Source organism: Lonchura striata, chromosome Z (genome assembly GCF_050655825.1).
Source record: "Lonchura striata isolate lonStrDom1 chromosome Z, ASM5065582v1, whole genome shotgun sequence".
NCBI lineage: Eukaryota > Metazoa > Chordata > Aves > Passeriformes > Estrildidae > Lonchura > Lonchura striata.
Window position 1 is genome coordinate 32,308,837 of NC_140740.1, and position 20,130 is coordinate 32,328,966.

Consider the following 20,130-nt stretch of genomic DNA (forward strand, 5'->3'; position numbering starts at 1 on the left):
TCTGGTAGATCTGTCTGATTAAATCTTGAAATCTTGATTTAAGTCTCAAAGTTCTGTTTGCTCTTGCCAAGGCATTTTATTTAGCAAATCTCTTACCCGATAAGGTCTAAAGTACTCTGTTTTGTGTATCCCAGTAAGAATCATTATAAAATGTATCATTTTCATAATTTACAGCCTGACAATATTCCCTGGATATGTCAACATACCTGGTTGTACTTGGTCCATTTGCTGAAAAATACAATCATCTGACATAAAGGAAAAAAATAAACATTGGGTATTTCCCTAGAAGACAGAATTAGCAGCTGACTCATATAATGAGTAATATAATGAAATACATTTTCCCCATAATTCAATAGGAAAAAAAAATTAAAAACTATACACACACACACCAGGAAGTAGATGTGGCAGCCACAGAATACCCATGTTTCAGTTCTTTTTTGTTCGCACCCAGTACTTGATAAAAGTTTTACCTCTCATTTGGAAAAAAAGTAGTTGTTATATGAGTCTTAGTCCCACAGAAATAGTCCAGTTGTGACTTTCATGACAAAAGCTTTAGCCCTTTACCGAGTATCCCTGTTGTCTCACAGACTGCATCCATAGGAAGACATTGAAATTATACTTATCTGACTCCTGATGAATTTATTTGTTTCATCTGGAGTTAAGTCTGCTTCCCTTCAGCAGCCTATTTTTCAGGCTTCAGATTAGTTTTAGTAAGTGCAGGAGCAACCTTTTCTCCCTCTTCCACAACATATGTCTCTTGTGGGAACCCTGTTTCAGTTTACTGAGGCAGTGAAATAATGTATTTTCTGCTTGAGGGAGCAGCTTCTGCGTGGCTATTGAGACTGCTGGCCTCAGGCCACAAGTGGTTTTGATAAACCAATGGACCGTGTTCAGAGGCTCATGCTCAGGAGCCATAAAGAATGATGGAAGAAGACTTTTGCCCTGTTTTGCAGTTGCCATCCTTTTGAAAAATCCAAGGATGGTACAAAGTGGAGCAACTCATCAAGGGGGCCTTATTCACAGCAGGAGAATTCACTGGCTGCAACACCTCTGAAAATCTTGAAAGCAGTTCTGAAGATCCTGAGGACATTAGATGTCAACAGACGGGAGTCAAGTTTGCTATCTAATTCTTTCATATGTATGTAACATAGCTGTTACATAGGAATAACTGCAACCTGTGCAGTTAAGCTGTCTTTCCTGGATTTTCACCAATACTTCTCCCAGGGTTAATGAACACTGTTCTAGAGAGAGAAGAGGTATGATTTTATCATGATGGATTACCTGAATTGTCAGTATCAACACTGAGGGCACTTATGTGCTTCCCAGCCTTCCCTCAGTTTTCATAAGTGAGAGCTGATCATGCAATCTTCTTTTTTTTGAGTTCCTTATTGATGAAACAAAGGAGCCTCATCTGGTAATACTATTTCCCCAGCCAAAGAAAGACTGATAAGAGGAAAAATAGTGCGGAAACTCTCTTAGACGAGTACTTATCAATACCTATATCTTCAAAGGTTTTAACCCAAAGAAAAGATGTTCCATTCTGTTTTTGTGAGTTCTTCCAGTCAAGAAGAAAAGCAACACAGAGGAATTCTAGAGAGAACTTATTCCAAACCATCACTCTGTTTGGAGCCATTTATTAACAGAAAACACAAAATCAAAACAATAACATCATTTTTTTCCAGTCTTCACATCTTTCAGCTCTTTGAACCAAAGCAGCTCAGATGACAAATACAAAGGAGTATAGAAAAATATTCTAAGTCTCCATTCAGAGGCTAAAGCCTTTATATTGGGAAGAAGGAAGTAAGTGGAAATTACAAATGTTCCATCAAATCTTCACAAGAGTATTAGCTGTGGATTTCCCCTAAAAGGGAAAAAAATCTAAGCAATTCTTTCCATAGGTAAAAAGAAAAGAGGCCTACAAAGACCTGGTGTTACTGGTTTCAAAATGTAAGCTTTCCTTTAAATCTCTTCCTAATTACAGATTGTTTAAAATCCAGTATGACTTTCTGAGCTAAACAAAATACTTAGAACAGTCACAGAAGTTTCCTGTAGAGACTATACAAAGAAATTTGCTTTCCTTTTACTTCCTGAGGTCTTCACAGGTCTTACAATGTTAGTTATTCTCGCACTGATTTCACCTGTGCAAAAAAATCCATGGTTGCTCATGTAGAAAATTCCTACATGCAGTATAACTTGTATTATTTGGGCTTTCCTGCTCTGAAGAAACCATGTCAGAATTAATGACATAAAGTGAGTGCTTCCATAGATGTCTTATGCAATGCTGCCTGAAAATGGACCTGCATTTCCAGATTTTACAGTCATGCATTTATGAATGGGGAAATCAGTTAATGAGTGAGACACCTAATGATTCTTCTGATACGCTATCAAGCCAAAATCTCTGTTAAGGCAAAAATCAAAACAAACCATGAGTCAAAAGATAAGACTGAGAAAATAATCTTAATATTCTCTGTTGGAGACACTTTTTTTGCTGTATGAAAGAAACCCATTATTTTCCTGGAACATCTTAGAAGTAGCTGTAAAATTAACTGCATAATAAAATCTCTGTAGTGGTATGGTAAAGTGTGTGCAGGTTGCTGTGATTTTTGGTTATATGGGTTTTTTTTGGGGTAGAACGTTATACAGACATATAGTAAGAAACCAAATAAAAACATTGAAATATTAATTTCTTTTTCACTTAGTTAAGCCATTTTATATTCTGCTTTGTAGCACAGTCATTCTTGTGTTATTTTGAAAAAAAAAAAAGGGATAAATAAAAAAAACATGCTATGAAAGATGCTCCTGTAGAAGCCAGTGCCTCAGCCTATTCCCTCTGCAGTTACTGAGTTCTCTGATTCCATAAGGAGATATTTGGGGTCCCCAGATGTCTTAACTAGACACTGAAGGGTCTTTACATATCACTCACTGGGAACATTGGCTAAGGTAAGATCCCCAGAATGTGGCCATCAATTATAATAAAATGAATATACCTCTTACCTCTGAAGATACAGTGATCTTGTCTTCTAAATCAGTCTAGCTTTAGTATTTTGCAGTATTGCTATTCCAAGAGGTTGTAATCTCCTGTTTCCAGTATTATCTTGGAATATATATGTGTATGTTATTTATCTTTAGGTATAGTGCTGGCAAGAAGTGTGTGTGTCTGTGTTATGTACTAACTAGTTAAACTGTGAAAATGGAGTAAACTTCAACTCTTAGCACAATAAATTGTTTAAGTAGAATGAACATTACCTCAAGAGGCAGACATGTCATAGATCTCCTCTGAAGCTAAAAACATAAAAAACTGGTAGCTGCATTATTTAGAAAAAGAAATTGAAGAAATTATAAAAGGAAAAGAAAACAGATTAATTGCATCACAACCTAAAAAGAATTTCACTGCCTCTTGTAGGAGAGTATCTGGGGATCTGCAATATAAGCTAACGTTGACAGATGGTAGAAGTAATTTTAAAATAGTCTAAAGAAGTAGTGTAGGCCAGAGGAAGAAAGATGGAAAATAAAGAAAGAAAGGATCTACATATAATATGGCTGTGTTGTAAAATGCAAAGTAGTATGTCAAGATCACATCTTTATTTCTATTTCATTTTTCAAACTCACTTTGATATATTAAAAGTAAAACATCTTTTTTCTGCCAGCCCTGTAAGTACAACCTCTAAAAAGTGATCTGGATTCTTTCTGGCCTTGACATTGGCAGTTATAAGAATTGCATTTGGAACACAGCTAAATCTTTTGCTGATGGCGTTTGTGCTAGGAAAGTGTCCAGCTCACTGGTAGAGAACTGCCTTAGTTCTGCATATCCAACAAGAATAAAAGTACTAAAAACATAGACAGCAACAGAAGCAGAGCCTGGGGGAAGCAGATAAAAAGTAATTTTCCCATGGTCATTTGGTCAGGACCAGGGAATAAAAGCCTCTAAATTTCTAATTTTCAACAAAATGGGGTGTTTTGATGTAAGAATGGAATGTCTGAATTGTACAGAAGCAGGAAAAATACTATGGGAAATTGTGGCAAATTGATCTGCCATTCTTGTACTTGAGGGTTTGCAGGTTATAATGCTCAACTGAGACCATCCAAGGGAAATAGGTATGTTGCAGGACAAACAGATGTGATTACAGGTGACAAATGGAAAATGGAGTTTGTACTGTGGATATCACTCTCATTAACAATTTTTAGGTACTATTGCAATTTTTAAGTGCCGGTCTCTAAAGTTATTTGAAAAACAGTGTAGATCACAACACCACACAATGTGATAAACTTGGGTAGTTATAGTACAAGGATAAGGTGGATGCAGAGGCCAGGTAGGACCTTTGGAAAGGTTGCACAAAAAGCAGATGTGGTATAGACATCAAACACCCAGATCCATCCTGCAACTGTAGTTTGGAGCAATCCTTTCCAGTGGGCAGAAACTTTCTCTGAGTTCATTTTGCAAATAGAAAGGGAGAGAACAGTTGCCTGAGCTGTTGCACGGATGATGAAGGCCATCCATTGAACGTAGGTAGGAAGTGGCTGCTTAATCTATGCGCCCTAAGTTTACCGTATTTTTGTGTCTGTGAGTCAGTTTCATTTCATTGGTGCTTATGATCATACACTTGTCCTTATATGAAGTATAATAAATAATCTGAAAAATAAGTTTTTCTCAGTTGTTCTTGTACAGTGATCACAAAATGTCAGCAGAGATTCAGACAGAAGCGCAAACTCACTATGTTCTTATTTATAAATTTTCTATTCCGTATATAAAGTACAGGTGAAGAGAACTTCTTTCTTTAATTCAAAGTTGAAAGCGTAGTTTCAGTTTTCCTGTAACTTACTTATTCAGTCAGTTTTAAAAAAATTGAGATAGAGTCTTCCATTTTCTTGCAGGCAGACTGTGGAACGTGTGACATTACAGAACCAGCTCCAGCAGCTTTTAGAAGCCCAGCGGTTGGAGGGCAAGTCACTGCCTACATCCCCGAGGTAAGGTGGCTGGAACTGTGCTACAGCCTGTATTTGCACATTTCAGTTATCAGGAGAAGCTGTGATCTGGCTAAATAGTAGATGTGTTCTGTAAAGAAAATGTGGGGCTACCTCATGGACTTGAAGCTGAGCTTCTAGAGTTTGACAGTAAGTATTGCTGATAAATATTGGAAATTCCTGAGTATAAACTAAATAGTCTTTGCTTTGCAATAGAGTGAAAGCCAGTTTTATAGTGGAATGTAGTATGTTTTGAATTAAACAAACATCAGAAGATCCTAGAAACCGTAGAAAAAATGTAAAGTTTTGTTGGCCTATCATACATTACTTTTAGCAGTAAGTTATAAAAAGTTACCAAAAAACCTGCTTTCATATTAATAAGGTTCATTATACTCATTAAATCTCTTACCTGCTCTAGCATGTATAAAAAGTCAAAACTCTGGAAACTATTGTTTATGTATCCTGTCAGAGTCACAGAAAGAAGCACAGGTTTCAGACATTAAAAAGGAAGACAGAGGACGGGGTCTCTCTGACAGTGAGAGGTCTGCATGGAAGCTTATGAAGCATGACTTCACTCTCACAGCAATCTGAAGATGATTTTGAAAGAAATAAAGTAACTCACCTGCAAATATAGTCAATTTATCCTTATTTGTTAATCTATTTTCCTCTCTGGAAGCCACATACAGAGCATTTTCCTGTATAAGTGTTCCATGGCCCTGAATATCATGTGTCACTGTTTCAAACAAGTACAGATATTTGCAGTTGTAGATAACAAAGACATTAGGATTGAAGACACATTCATGTAAAAGAACTTCAGCTAGGAAAGGGCTGTAAACTCCAAACTCCTGCTGAAACAGAAGGCCACACTGGAAAAAGGGGGTTTTGCCCTTTTTTAGGAATTTTTGTCTTCTGTGTGTGCAGCTCAACAGCGACAATGGCACCAAAAGCTGTTTTCCAGCTCGTTTGGTTTCTGTGATTTTTGCTGCCTGATTTTCTCAAGTGGTATCTCATCTGAGTTCTGGTGTGCACCAGGATTGTTTTACTTTCAGTATCAGATAAGATCAGGTGGAAGCAGATCTCTCATCATTCATTATTCCTGTAAAAGGGTAGACTTCAACATCATTTTGGTTAAGAGAGCAAGTCTGAAAATTACACTCTATTTATTTTATTTCATCATTGGCTACTACTTTTCCTTCTAGTTGGAACTCACTTGTAGATATTTTCATCATCCAAAGAGGCAGTAGCAGATTTAAGAGAACATATCCCTTTTATTAGGAGTGTGCACTGTAGATAAATGCATGTTTTTCAGAGTGTGTAGGTTTGCCACAGGAAAAAAAAAACCAACATAAAATTAGTTGGAAATGGAGTGTTTATTATAGGCATGTAAATTTTTTACACTGTGAGAACTATGGACTCATCAGAGAAGAAGGTGCTTGCCAGCCTCACAAGAACCTAAATTTTGTCACCTTGTCCTTAGAGGAAAAGTGGTTTACAGTAAGAATGTGAAGTGTTATGAGCTCTGACATATGTCACAGGAAAAGAAAAGATCTTTGCAATTTACATTCTTCACAAATCAGACATTGCTGTAATTGCTGTTTCCTTCTGTAAAACAGTTGGAGTTCTAAATTTAATTTATTATTCTGTTAGTGTTGAAATGCATTCATGTCACCTTTCTCTTGCTTTTCAGTATTTCATATCTGAAAAGGTTTTCAGAGCAAATTGCCCTGACTTTTTAGGAGGTCTTATATGGTTTGTTATTATTAATACCAGATACAGTTTAGATTTATGAAATCAATGCTGTGCAGAGAGGTGGTACTTTCACAGAACTTAGAATATGCTACTTTTGTATTATGATGTAGCTTGGATAGTAGGCATTTGGCCTTGTGGAGTTTTTTTGCATGTCAGCTCACACAGATAGGAGTCATTTCTCTGGAGTTTTCCTCATAAAGTCATATTTGGTGTTTTGATTTTAATGATATTTGGGTTGTTGTTTTTTTTTTTTTTGGTAAGAGAAAGTAGAGATACTCAGATTCTGCATAGGAGTAGAAACAGTATTACATCCTTCTCTATGGAGTCTGTGCTGTGGCATCACAGTTATGAATTCCATGGGAGTAGCAATGAAAAGGATAAGGAACAATAAACTGAGACAGACACATATATTGTAAATGCCACTTTCACATTTTAGATATGCCTTAATTTTACTGTGATATTTCCTCATTTTTTCTTTAAGCTTGTCATCATCTCCTGCTTCTGGCAAGCTCCAGTGGAAACTATCTGAAGCAGATGAATTGTCTCCACCAAAAAGTAAATTGAACACCCAAGATGGGATTCAGATTCTTGGCAGCTTGGGAATGAGCACATCTACTCATGCTCAAGCTAAGATAAAAGATGAGGACTCCGATAAAATCTTGCGTCAGTTGTTGGGGAAAGAAATCTCTGAAAATGTGTGTATGCAAGAAAAGCTGACTTTGGAATTTCAGGATGCTCATGCATCCTCCAAGAATGTGAAGAAGATTTTGCCAGAGAAAAGGGAGCTGAAGTTAGCCCGACTGAGGCAACTGATGCAGCGGTCTCTTAGCGAGTCTGATACAGATTCAGCTAATTCTGAGGACCATAAGAACACCCCTGTGAAAAGAACTGACAAACCAAGACCTCAGCCTATAGTGGAGAGTGTTGAGAGCACAGAGAGTTTGAACATGATGCTTAAGAAGCATACTTCCACAGCAGGATGGCGCTTCCCTTTTGGTATCAGGGTCTCTAAATCTGTGGATGGCCACAGTCCTTCCCCTACTTCGGAGAGCAGCGATGTGGATAATGAATCCCCATATCAGTCTGGTACTGTACCTCAGAACCCGTTCTGTGGAGACAACTCTCCATCCAGCACAGACAGTGCTACTGCCCAAAAGGTTGCGACTAGCCCAAAGAGTGCTCTCAAGTCTCCATCCTCAAAGCGCAGAACCTCTCAAAATTTGAAACTTCGAGTAACTTTTGAGGAGCCTGTGGTGCAGGTGGAACTAGCAGAGTCAGAACTAAATGAGGAAAAGGATAAAGACCGGAGTAAAGGACTTGTGCAGGCTCCAGCCAGCTCTGCAGAGCATGCAGGGGACCAGCTGAAAAGGCCTTTTGGAGCCTTTCGATCCATAATGGAGACACTGAGTGGCAACCAAAATAACAACAACAACTGTCAAACAGCAAACCTCATCAAAACCTCCTCAACACTACCTTTTACCTCACTAGGAAGGAAGACAACAGAAAGTAAGGGAAATCCAGCAGTTGTCTCAAAAGGAAGAAACAAGCCAGTGAGTACACTGAAAGAAGGAGGGGCTGTTTTTTCCTTGTCTCATTAAGTAGTGCATGAGTTTGACAACATCTTCCTTCTGCCTTTCTATTGCAAAATGATACACACAAATATTTTATTGTATTTGACCTAAAGAAAATCCATCCACTTATTTAGCTTTGGAAGAATTTTCCAAGCAGTGGCAGGTACTGCTTATGTATAGAATCTGTGCTCTTAGGGCATGTAATTGCCATATTCTGTGTTTAAAGCTTCCACAGAGATGTGATTCTCATGGAAATTATGTTTGGTGTTGCAGTGAGTGCAAAAACATACAATGAGAATATCAGTCTTGAAACCATGGGTTTTCTTAGGAGTAAACATCTGAAGGACTAGCCCTGTCCTATCCTATAAAGACTGATGGCGCCAACCGAATAAGAAAAATAACAAGGAAAAATTGCAGGAATGGTCCTTCCAACTTCTGTGGGAGCTACAGTCAGCCCTAGGTGTTGAAGCTGTCAGCAGCAAGTCTTCTTTGCCCACCTTCTCCTCATAGGACAGTCTTCTGGCCTGTTACAAAACATACTGGGTTCAGATCTTCCCCTTTCTGCAGTGAATAGAGTGCCTTTTCTGGGAACTCAAGGGAAAGAGGGGTGCATGCAGTTAAAAGGCTGGTCCTCATGTTTAAAAAAAGGATTAAATACTTGGAACAAATGCATCTTTCAATTTTTTAGGTCATATGTTGGATTCAATGACCTCAAAGGTCTTTTCCAACCAAGTTAATTCTATGATTCTGTGATTTTTTACTGAATAGAAGAGACAGATGTAGGAAATGCTGTGGGTGCAGTATGTGGAATGGAGAGAAATGTGAGCATCTGGAGATACAGTAGAGGTGAGTGAGAGGGAATTGTAGATGATTTAATCCTCTATGGAAGATAGGCAAGGAGGGAAGCAGTGGATGGAAAGACATGAGGCGAAGAATAATTTCAGGATAAAAAAAAACCATAAAGCAGGCTAATAGGAGGAGGAGCAGCAGTAGTGAATTATGTACAGTAAAAAGTATGACAAGGTAAATGGGAGAAAAATACAGGAAAAATTTAGACAAAGAGGAGGCAAAAGAAAGAGTGGAAAGAGAGAACTGGGAAACAGTGAATAGTCCAAATTAGTGGGTGCTGTTAGACGAGTAGTACTATTGCAAACTGAAATTAAATTAAATGAAACTGAATGAAAAATTTAAAGGAGGCCTAAAGGGCTAAATAGAAGTGGGACTGCATTTCTCAAAGTCTAATCAGAATCACAATATGAACTACTGATTTGAGTCTTTAAAGACACACACCATCTAGTTGAACAGCCAATCTAACAAAGAAGTATATAACACAATGGCTTTTTTGGTTTTTTAATGGGTAATTCAGATTTCATAGTGATGGGGAAAAGACAGCCTGTTTTGAAAGATGTGCTGATAGATGGAAAGGCCATGAGCATTTTTTGTAGTTCCCCTAAGAAATTTGAAGGATTGTATGAAGTAATTCTAACAGTGTTGATGCTTGCAATATAACATGCTTGTTCTGTGAAAAGGCCATATTTGCATGTCCCTGCTGCCATCATCAGAACTGGGAGGAAATTTTCATACTAATCCAAAAGACCACAGCACATATCTCAAAGAGGTAACAGATTCAGTTGCAAAAGGAAATCTGTTAAAATGTTACTGTGGCTGACTGCATGTTTTAGTAGATTTCCATGTTAGGCATGTGGGAATTTCTGTGCATGCTGTTAATTGTTATGATGTTATACTTCTTTAGGATCCTTACTTCAGCTACACCAGTCTTTCTTCTAGCACGTTGAAAGAAGAGCTGTGTAACTATGCTTGGTATGTGCTTTTGCATGGTAATGTTTAGCATCTCTGTTGCCTTCTTTTCTCAAATTGTATGTGTTTATTAGCATTGTAACTGAAGCACTAGAATTGATTGAATCACAAGAGGGAAAGTAGATGAATATCTGAATTCCTAGAAAAACAGAAATTTATGATGGATTTCTGCTGATGTCACTGTTGAACTGGCTACAGGATTTCATTTCCAAGCAAGTATAGAAACTGTTCATGTTCCGAAATCCAGCAGGGTATATGGCAGATTTTGGCTGAATATCTGCCTCTGTTGAATAAAAGTCAAGTACCAGATGAGAATGGAAATTAAATTTCCTCTCATGAGAAGAGCAAAAAGACCACAGTTCATCTCTAAATAGAGACTACAGAGACCATAGAGCAGAATGCACTACTGTAAGTCTAAGTGCTCTTCAATTTTCACACATTTTTCTTATATTCCCTTAGACTTTGAAGTTAAATCTGTTTTCTAAAATTTTGATTAACTCTGATTGTATTCAAACTCCTTAATTTAGTCCTGTTCCATCAGGATTATTCAGGCAGATAGAAACCAGTCCCTCAATTCCATAAAGATATGTTGGAAAAAATCAACAATTGATAAAATGTTTATTTTATAAGCAAATGCTCTCTAAAAATGACTTGTCATTTTCTCTTAACACTTAAAAATTAATTTTTTCTTTTTCTGTTAAACTGAAATGTAAAGTTAGTTTGAGACTAGTTTTTCTACAGTCCTAACTCACTTTCAAGTTAGTGTTTCCTAAATCTCTAACACAGGGGGGAAGGGGGGGTGGTCCATTCACTAGTTTTCTATTGCCAGGACCTTCCCATATTTAAAAACTCAATTTCTGTAATGGAAATGTGAGTCTTGTTCAGAAGCTATTGGCACAGTGTATTTGAAACCAGAAACTGTAAGATTTCCAAGAAGCTTTATTCTCTCTTGAAAACAAAGACGGAAACTTCTGTGCAGAAAACTGGATAGCAGCAGTTTGAGGGAGCATCAGTGGGCAGCTTCCAGTAAAAACATCCAGTTGCCTGTCCAGATCATAGAGTAATGCAAAATAATTAATCTCATCCTTATGTTAGAGCCATCTCCTAGGTGTAGGCAGTTGTTGTAATTTGTCACTTGCTTTGTATAACTGCTCTTGTGTGAGAATGGCAATGTGTCATTTTCCCAGAAATGAGAGATAGGGAATGGCTGGCTGCCAGTGCAGGGCTGTGGAGTCACTTGCTGGGAGGGTGATGGTTGGGCATGAACTCCTGGCTATCACTCCAGGCATTGCTGGTCCAGGCACCATGTCCTAAAGCTGCCCCCATTAGCACAGACACTTGAAAAAACAGAGAGTAGGAAACAAGGAGCAGGGTGGACAAACGGCATGGCTTGAGCAGGCTTTTATAGTACCCACAAATTAGGAAGTGGGCAAACTATGTGCCAAAGTCTGTGACATGAGATTTCCAAATATCACATAAGAATGGAAGTTGTATATTGCTTTTCAGAAATCAGGACACAGACCTGAAGGTTCTCAAAGCTTCTAAGCTAGCCTTTGTAATAACCTTTAGCATATGTTATGATTTTTTTAATAGAAAAATGGATGTCTGTCATTTTTCAACTGCATGATGACCAGTAGTTGCGACATTTTAGTCATAAAAGAACATCACCATTGTGTGCACTACAACCTCCTGGACACTGTTTGAATTTTCCCTGGATAGTCTGGAGACACTATGTAATTACATTTCAGAACTATTTTGAAAAAAAAAAAAACTTTTTTGGAAAACAGGACAGTCTTTGGTGGTTAAAACCTTAACAGGTTTTACATTGGACAGTTATATTTCTGAACACTGTCCCAAGCCCATTGTGACACTACACCCTTATAATAGGGGATTTCATTAGGATTTTCTGAAATCTGAAGTCATTATACAAAATCTAGTTTCAGTGAGATTGCATTCCTGCCAACTAGTTTCCAGCACTTTTTCTTCAGCTTCTGTTCTTTTCATTTGGTTTTTTTGTTTTCATTCAAAATACCCTAAAATGCATTAAGGCTTTGTAGTATACTTTTTCAAGTTGGGCACATCTTAATAGTAGAAGACTGTGCTAAATTCTTTGTGCTAAATTTAAATTTTATGCACCCTATTTTTCTTAAAGCTTTGGAAGAAATTTTGGATGTGCAAGATGGTTTGCTATACTTTTTCCTCCTTTGTAAGAATTAGCTCGTTTTTGCATATTACAACTCCAAGCAAATACTTGTAGTATTTTTTCCATCTTACATGTATGCCAATGAACAGTTCTTTCCCACACTTTGAATCATCTGAGATCTGCATTGCATTAAAATATTATGTGACTCACTATATCAATATGGAAACCTATATTGGGTACAGCTATGATCAGCAAAAATTGCTTCCTACTGTGAAGCACTTAGCAGAATCCATCATCAGATGTCTTTCATAGCAAAATGGGCATGCTTTTAAAATAGCAAATGGATCTAAGCTAATACGTATCCCAGTGCTAGGCCTAATACTGGATAGATTACAACTTCAAATATATTCTCCAGAAAAAGAATGCTTATATATATGTCCAACAAAATTCTAAACATTCATACTAGTAGAGTATAACATGAATGTGAAACTAACTTTGTTGAGGAAGATTTACATTTGTTCTCTTGTGAACTGTTGTGATCATGCATCACTGCTTGATGCATGAGAGGGTGTATTAGTGGTGATACAGGCACTATAATCTGTTAGAAATTGAATTAGGAATTTGGTCACTAATTAGCAATATTAGTAATACATTTTCTCCAGGTCAGGAGGCACAGTTGTAAAAGGCATATCTGTTCAGTATTGTCACCTAGAGACATCTCTGCATTAGCTACAAATTTTCTTATTTGAGGTCACATTGCAACTGTAGAGCTGCCAAAGTGGGTCTTTGGTGTGCCTCATGAGCCTCTACATGGGGAACTCACCCACAGGCTCTTTCAACACTGCGAGCCTAAGCCAGTGCAGCAGGTTAGTCTTAGCCTTTTAAAGCATCCTTTAGTAAAGATACACAGTTAATGCTATGATAATAGCAATGCACATGAAGTGCCAACATTGTAGGTATGGCAAAGAGTTAAGCTTCTCTTTTATCTCCTCAGACTCAGTCCTGCAAAGTCAGTGTCATCTGGCTCAATTCAGTGCCTTTTGCTGTTGCTTTGGATATGTGTCAGCTGTAATTTAGATTAATAAAGGGGGTTTTAAAATAGAATGATCACTCATGCACTTCTTATTAGGACCCAAAACCATGAGATCAGCTTCTGTTAAACCCTTAAGTAACCACCAGGTTAACTAACCATCCTAAGTATAAGTTTCTTGGGAATATTTGGCTCTTTGTGATGATTGTAGACTGAAATAAAGCTATTCTGGTTTACAAGAGTCAGGCTCATGAGTTAAAGGCAAACAACTCATACGCACTCTTGCTCACTAGTGTCTGTCAGCAGCAAACCAACTAGTCATGATTGTATTGTAGGAGTTTTGCTCTGCAGTAGTAAAAACTAAAAGTGAGGCTCGTAACTGGTTTGAAAATTGCCATGGATTGGATGCTTAGTCAACAATCAGCTGGATAGTTAATTTAAGAGAAGGGGAACATACTGGCAATTCAGAACAAGAACATATGAAATGAAGTAAAGAAAATGAGTGCTACAAATATGTTGTGTTTAATTTTTCTACTCTAATTGGCAAGCTGTCATTCAAATCTCCTATGCAACAGATAGAGAGGTTAATTTCTCTTTGATAATTATTGATGGGGACAGATAATTCTATTACAGATAGAGTAAAAAACCAATAGGATATGTCTAATGTTGATTGTAGTGGATCTTTCTGTCACTGTGATACTTTTCTCTAAAGTACAAGGAATTTTTAAATATTTTTTGCATTATTACTAGAACATGACAAGACTGCACCAGTAGTGCTGTGACTTAAAAAGCTTCTCATCATCCCATTGGTTTCCAGGTTTGATTTCAGAATTAAAGTTAAAACTTAGAAAAAATCCACAATATTAAAAAGTATTTTGTGCAGCATATGTCTAGAAAAATAAGCGCAGAGAGAAAGATGAATTCTGATTTGAATACATTCAAATGGAACAAAACAGGGTAAAAAAACACATTGCCAACCCATTTATATTTTAAGTGTTACCACTGAGTAATTTTCTCCTTTTTTTCTCCAGGCATGATGACATCAACTGGAAAATCCAGAAATCTGACAGTCAAAAGAGTATTGAAGAGCCAGAGCTGCAGGAATTCTTCCTCTAAAACATGTCATGATGTCTCACTTAGTTTGAAATACCTGAAATATAGCCTCTGGAAACACAAATATGAGACATATCCCTCACCAGCAAAACAGCAGCTGTTTGGATGCCTTAATTTGTATCAGACCATATACAAATCTTTTTTATGATATATGTGTATATGTAACTTGTTTGTAAGCTGTGCTGTGTAAAGGCATGGGTGAGCAGAAGTAACAATTTGAAAATTGTTATGACACTTGCAATCTCCAAAATGTTTGTTAGGCCACGGAACACATTTTGTACTTTGTGTCTTGCATGGATATATTGTCATATATCTTTATTTCCCTTTGTCAACAGCATATACTGTCAACGTTTCATCCAGGACTCTGCCTGTGCAGCTCCTCAGTGAGATCAAGGCAAAAGCATTGGATTTTTTTAGTATGTTTCGTCTGTTGTTATTTCTATTTTTTTGTAAAAAGGAAATAAATACTGTTAATAGGATACATTGAGTGCAGATTTCTTTTGAGCTGTAAGGTTTTTTTGTTCTTTATAGTGTTCATTTTGATGTTCATTAGACAACATCCAGTTTCAGGATTTCAGTCAATTCGTTGTGTCAATAGTTGCTTTAATGTTTAGCAGTCCTTTATCAGCTTTAAAACATATAGAAATAAAAAGTACAAATGTAGTTTTAAGTTGCCAATTACTGCTACTTGCCAAGCACTGGCAGTGTACTCAGCTTTGTTGCAGTTACTGCATAATCTGATGAAACTCTAATCCACATTCTTCCAAAGCTGTCATTGAATTGAAAACTTTATTGAATGTCCTTTTAACTTTTCAGAGAAAGTGAATTAATTCACTTTGTTTCTGATAAACTATGAGTACATGCTTCAAATGCATCCTACAGCACAACATCCAAAAGCAGACTACTAGGCAGTCTTTACTTGTCACTTTTATTTATAGTAAATATGTGTGTATATATTTGCTTTATTTTGTTTTGATTATGTTGATTTATTTCCATTTGAAGACTGCTACAGTTTGCTGAGAAAGATTCAAATTCATGAGGAATTGTTTTTCTGACTGTTCTAATAGAATACAGGGAAGTCAAAGAAAGTTTGCCAAGTAAAATTTTTCTTTGTCACAAAGACAGTCATAGAATCATGGACTGGTTTGGGCTGGACAGGACCTTTATTGACTTCCAACCTCCCAGTAGTGGGCAGGAACATAAAAATTATGGTCTTGTGATAATTAAATTCCTGCAAATGCAAAACTAGTAACTAAAAAAATGTGGGCATATGAGGATTTTGATTAAGTACAATGGAGTTGTTTTCTGTGCAGTTTCTCTTGCCTTATTTTTGTGTTTATCTTGACAGTTGGCTTCATTTATGGTCAGTGAGGAGAGAGAAACTTTCTGATTATGATTCATTCTCCCTATTGGATATGTCTTATTTGCCAGGAGAATCAGCTAATCCCTTCCTACTTACTACAGCTACAGGGGAGCTGAGATAGTAAAGCTATAGGAATAGTTACTTACTATTTTGGTGCCTTTGATTAGGTGTGATAAATGTCTTTATGTCAGTCTTCAGGGTGATGTCACATTTGGCCACATGTCTTGCATGGACCAAGATGGCTGAATGCTCCAGGCATCTTGCATAAACACAGAGTACTACTGGATAAATACAGGGCCAACTGAGACATCAGAAGAACAAATAAAAAAACAAGCAAAAACCAACCAACCAAACAAAAAGCCCAAACAAAAACCAAAACCAAACCAAAAAGATATGCACAGATATACACAAAAACCACACAATATAAAAAAATAAAAGCCTGTACTTGCAGAAATGAAATTCAGAAATTCTTTCCACAGTTCTTATCTACCACTTGGCAGCACTCTGATTTTTTAGCTAAAGTGATAAACTTCACACACTAGCTGATCTGTTTAAAGAAACAACCAAATCTCTAAAAATATCTGTGAGTCGGGAACAGCAATACCTCTAACTGGGCCTCCTGTCATCTGTGTGCATATGAAAAATTTGAAAGCAAAATGAGAAGAGACACATGTGCTGCAATTGCCAGAGTGGTGAAAGAGAGCTAAAAAGGAGAGATTCTGTGTCTAGTAGAGGGGCTTAAAACAAACTGGCAATTTGCATTTTTGGGAATGTGAAGAGAGTTGACTATGTTCATGTCAATGGCAAAAGCAGCAATCCTTCTGAATGATCTTGACTGACTGGAGATGTGTAAAGTCTGCCACAGTCTGTTATACATAGCTGAAGCAGGGGATAAAACTGAATTTCAGTGAAAGGTTTTGAAGCAGAGGAAAATGTAAATATTGTCAAACCCTGGAAGTAAGAAACTGCCTACTCTAGAGGCTGAGAATTTAAAAGTTATCTGCTCTCTGCAATGTAGTATTTCCAAAGTATATTTTTATACAGCATGTGGAGAATCTAATTATGCAAGTATCCTAGGACAATACAGATTACTACGTGAGATAATATGATGAGATAATATGGTGATGATCCCCCAGGAGATGTTTGGGGTCTGTGGTTAAAGGCATCCATGGTTCCTGAGCACATTGCAACAGAAGGATATGCTGGGACAAGCTAGTGCAGAAGAGAGGCCAGCTTGATGTAAGCATGAAAGTAGTGTCTGGAAGGCTTAAGGTGAACTCATGTTGTATAAACTGCTGATTCTATTGTTCCTTATTTGTAGTCTCTTTCCTACCCAGGGCCCCAAAGCCTGTACATGGTACAATCTGATGTTGTGCCTTTTAGAGAAATTACAATTCTGTGATCTTCAGCTGGCTGATGCCTGCATGCTTTGTGTATTTGTATCTTTAGTAGTTATAAAATCCAGGTTCTGTTACTTCTCCTGTTTAGTTTATAATCCTCCAAGCATGTCCCTTCTGGCATGAGTGAAGCTTCTGTCAGCAGAGCATAAGCATTTCCCAGAGGCAGAAGAGAAGGTCAGGGAATTTCCATCAAATATCTTCAGAAAATATCACTTATCCAAAGCCTTTAGCAGGAACATAAACCCCTTATAATTACATCTCTTGCATAAAAGATCCTCCTCCATCCACTCAGAAGTTGATCAAAGAAGTGAGTGATTTGCTAGTGAACCAGTGTGTGTCCTAGTAAAACTGTACCTGTGGACACCACAGATACAAAGAATAACTTTTCATGATCTGTCACCCATAAGCCTCCCAGTGTTTATCCTGCAGTTCTGTAACCAAAGGTGATGAACAGAGTGCCAGAGAGCAGTAGTGAATTTCAGGTAATCTCTGTCTCCTTTTTTGAAAAATGAAAATAATTTGCTAAGAGCCTTGTGATTTTTTTCATGGTTGACTGATCTATTTGGTTCTGGTATTTGAGACAAGCAGCATATGGATGCACATGCAGCATCAAAACTGCAAGAATGGTGCTTTAATTTCATCAGCAGAATGGTGGGCTGTGCTTTGTCCTGCATTAGTAGAGCAGCATTTTCATAGTACTCCATTTGTCTGCCTTTCAGTATCCAGATGAGAGGTCAACTACATAGGTTTAGTGAGATATTAATAAATGAACTATAGTCAGCATAGTTGTATGAAGTGAATGAAAGAGACTAGTTAGTTTAGATTTAATATTCACTTTACTGTAATTATCATTCAGAAACCTTTTTGTAACATCAAATTGTCATAAGATCAATTGCATAACAAAATATGACTGACAGCATAACAGTAAAAAAAATACTCCAACATCCACTTATTTGTAACAAGATGGTAACTGTCTCAGAAATATGCTCTCTGAGACCTAATTTGTTGCATGTTTCATCACCTGCCATCACAAGGAATGTCAGGATATGATCATGCAACACAATCAAAACTAACACAAAAATGTTAGCACATCATATGCCAGGTATGAATTAATGGATTAGTGAAGGGATCTCAAAGGTGAGACAACTTTGCCTGTACACTAAGATTCACCTCCTCATACACTTGAAATATTTCTTAGCCTTTTAAAAACTTAAGGAAAAATCAACAGAAAGATTTGTTTTAAAAGTAGTCCCTGCATTTCTAGCATCAAACTGCAAGGCTTAATTGTCTGTCATAAAATGGCTTTTCAATGACATAGTAGGAATAATTTCTCAAAATATATTTCATTTCCTGTCATAAGTTCCGGAATGTCTTTCCCACTGTACAGCTATGCCCAAGTATGGGCTGTTACTTAGTTAGCTTTTGTATAACTTTTTTTTTTCTCTGCATTTTGAGGTTGGAAGTAAGCAAGCAGTTTTACAGGAGAAGTACAGCACATGCCCTGCAACCAAAATATCTTTCAGACATAGAACTACGGTGAGCACTGTATGCCCAAGTGTAGAAGCCTAGGCCGGGGATTACCAGCAGTTCATCCTCTGCCTCTGTAGAATATCACTGACCTATCACCTTCTTGCATACACTAGACATACAATTCACTATTTGTACTCATTTAATTTGTACTTCATTATAATGGAACAGGTAGCATGTAACTTTGTCAATATGAAACTTTCATCCAAGTATCAGAGAATTTAGACAGGAGAAATCAGATAGGTTCTTAATATGCCACACAACTTCTTCCAAGTAAAGAAGGGTGTTGCATGCACAGCACCAACCACTCTTTGCATACATTGAGTAATGCATCACCACTTTTCCAGATACTCCAGATTTTGTAGTGTGGGCTTTTGTCTAACATATATAGTCAGCTGTAAATAATAGCTCTAGCCATCTGTTTCCTGGAGAACATTTCTTTGACAGCTGCAAAGTCACTTCCTTTCCCACTCTAACAGTTAGGTGTTTTGCCAGTGTGCTTACTGGCAAGCAGTGCACAGGAAGAAGGAAAATAATTATTCAGGGTGTATTTGGGAAATGATAAGAAATCATTATGCTGTTAGAGCACAGACCTACCTTTTTATCTCTGTTTTCCAGAAGGCAATACTGCTCCAAGAAAAGAAAATCATGTGTGTCTGGAAGTAAAGGGAAAAGGCCCAAAAGGAGTTTGCCCTCTTTCCTGTTCAGACATGAACATAGCCTTACATTTCAATAGGGTATGGAAAAACTGCAGCTTAGGGACAACTTCAGGGGCTTTGCAGTTCAAAAATCTGTGGCCTGGCCATATACCTATGTGATTGTACATGCATGAAAATGTTAAGACCAAGTGTTAAGTCTACCAGTACACTGCTAAAAAGGATTGAAATAATGCCCCTCCTTCCTGGTCTGCACATTGTCTACTAGGGGCAGAACAAGAAGCAGTAAATATAGAACTGTTGCAAAGGATATGGAGGTCATGTGTTAGCAAAACTTTCCATAAGTAATGATAGCACTGGAAACAATAGCCAAGGGGAAGATGGGAGAGAGTCGTAATTAGACGATTTTAAGAACAGGTGGGAGAAGGGACTGTCAGAAATTACATGCCAGCAACAACCATCAGAAATGCCATGAGGCAGCAGGACTTGGATGACCTGAGATCCCTTTCAGGCAGTTCTTTAATGGGTTTTTAATGTGATTCTACAAAGGAAAATCTGTGAGGTCTTGACACCTTGTGACTTTTATATTGCTATCAAGACTACCAACAATTCTGCAAGTGGCCCATGATATGGCATTTATTTTCTGAGAGCACTGGTCAGGTAAGATTTACCTACAGGTTTGCTAAGGAATCAAATGAGTGACTTAACTTTAAACTTTCTTGAAAATATCTACCCAAATGCGACAGCTTCTGAAATATTCTTCTGGTCTTTTAAGATTTTATCTTAAGATTTTAAGAT

The 20,130-nt window shown here is 37.3% G+C and overlaps 1 protein-coding gene across 5 annotated transcripts in view; it reads left to right on the forward strand.

The window, feature by feature from the left end:
- SNCAIP (synuclein alpha interacting protein) overlaps positions 1-14,865 on the forward strand; it is an 86,833-nt gene extending 71,968 nt beyond the window's left edge. For 3 of the 5 annotated variants that reach the window (XM_021546229.3, XM_085567636.1, XM_085567635.1), the window contains 4 exons: positions 4,873-4,965; positions 7,193-8,261; positions 10,036-10,103; positions 14,305-14,865. In XM_021546229.3, coding sequence (XP_021401904.2) covers positions 4,873-4,965; positions 7,193-8,261; positions 10,036-10,103; positions 14,305-14,389 — 1,315 coding nt within the window. In that variant the 3' untranslated portion in view covers positions 14,390-14,865. The other 2 variants (XM_021546231.3, XM_021546230.4) reach the window with 2 other exon arrangements.
- Positions 14,866-20,130: the final 5,265 nt, after the last annotated feature.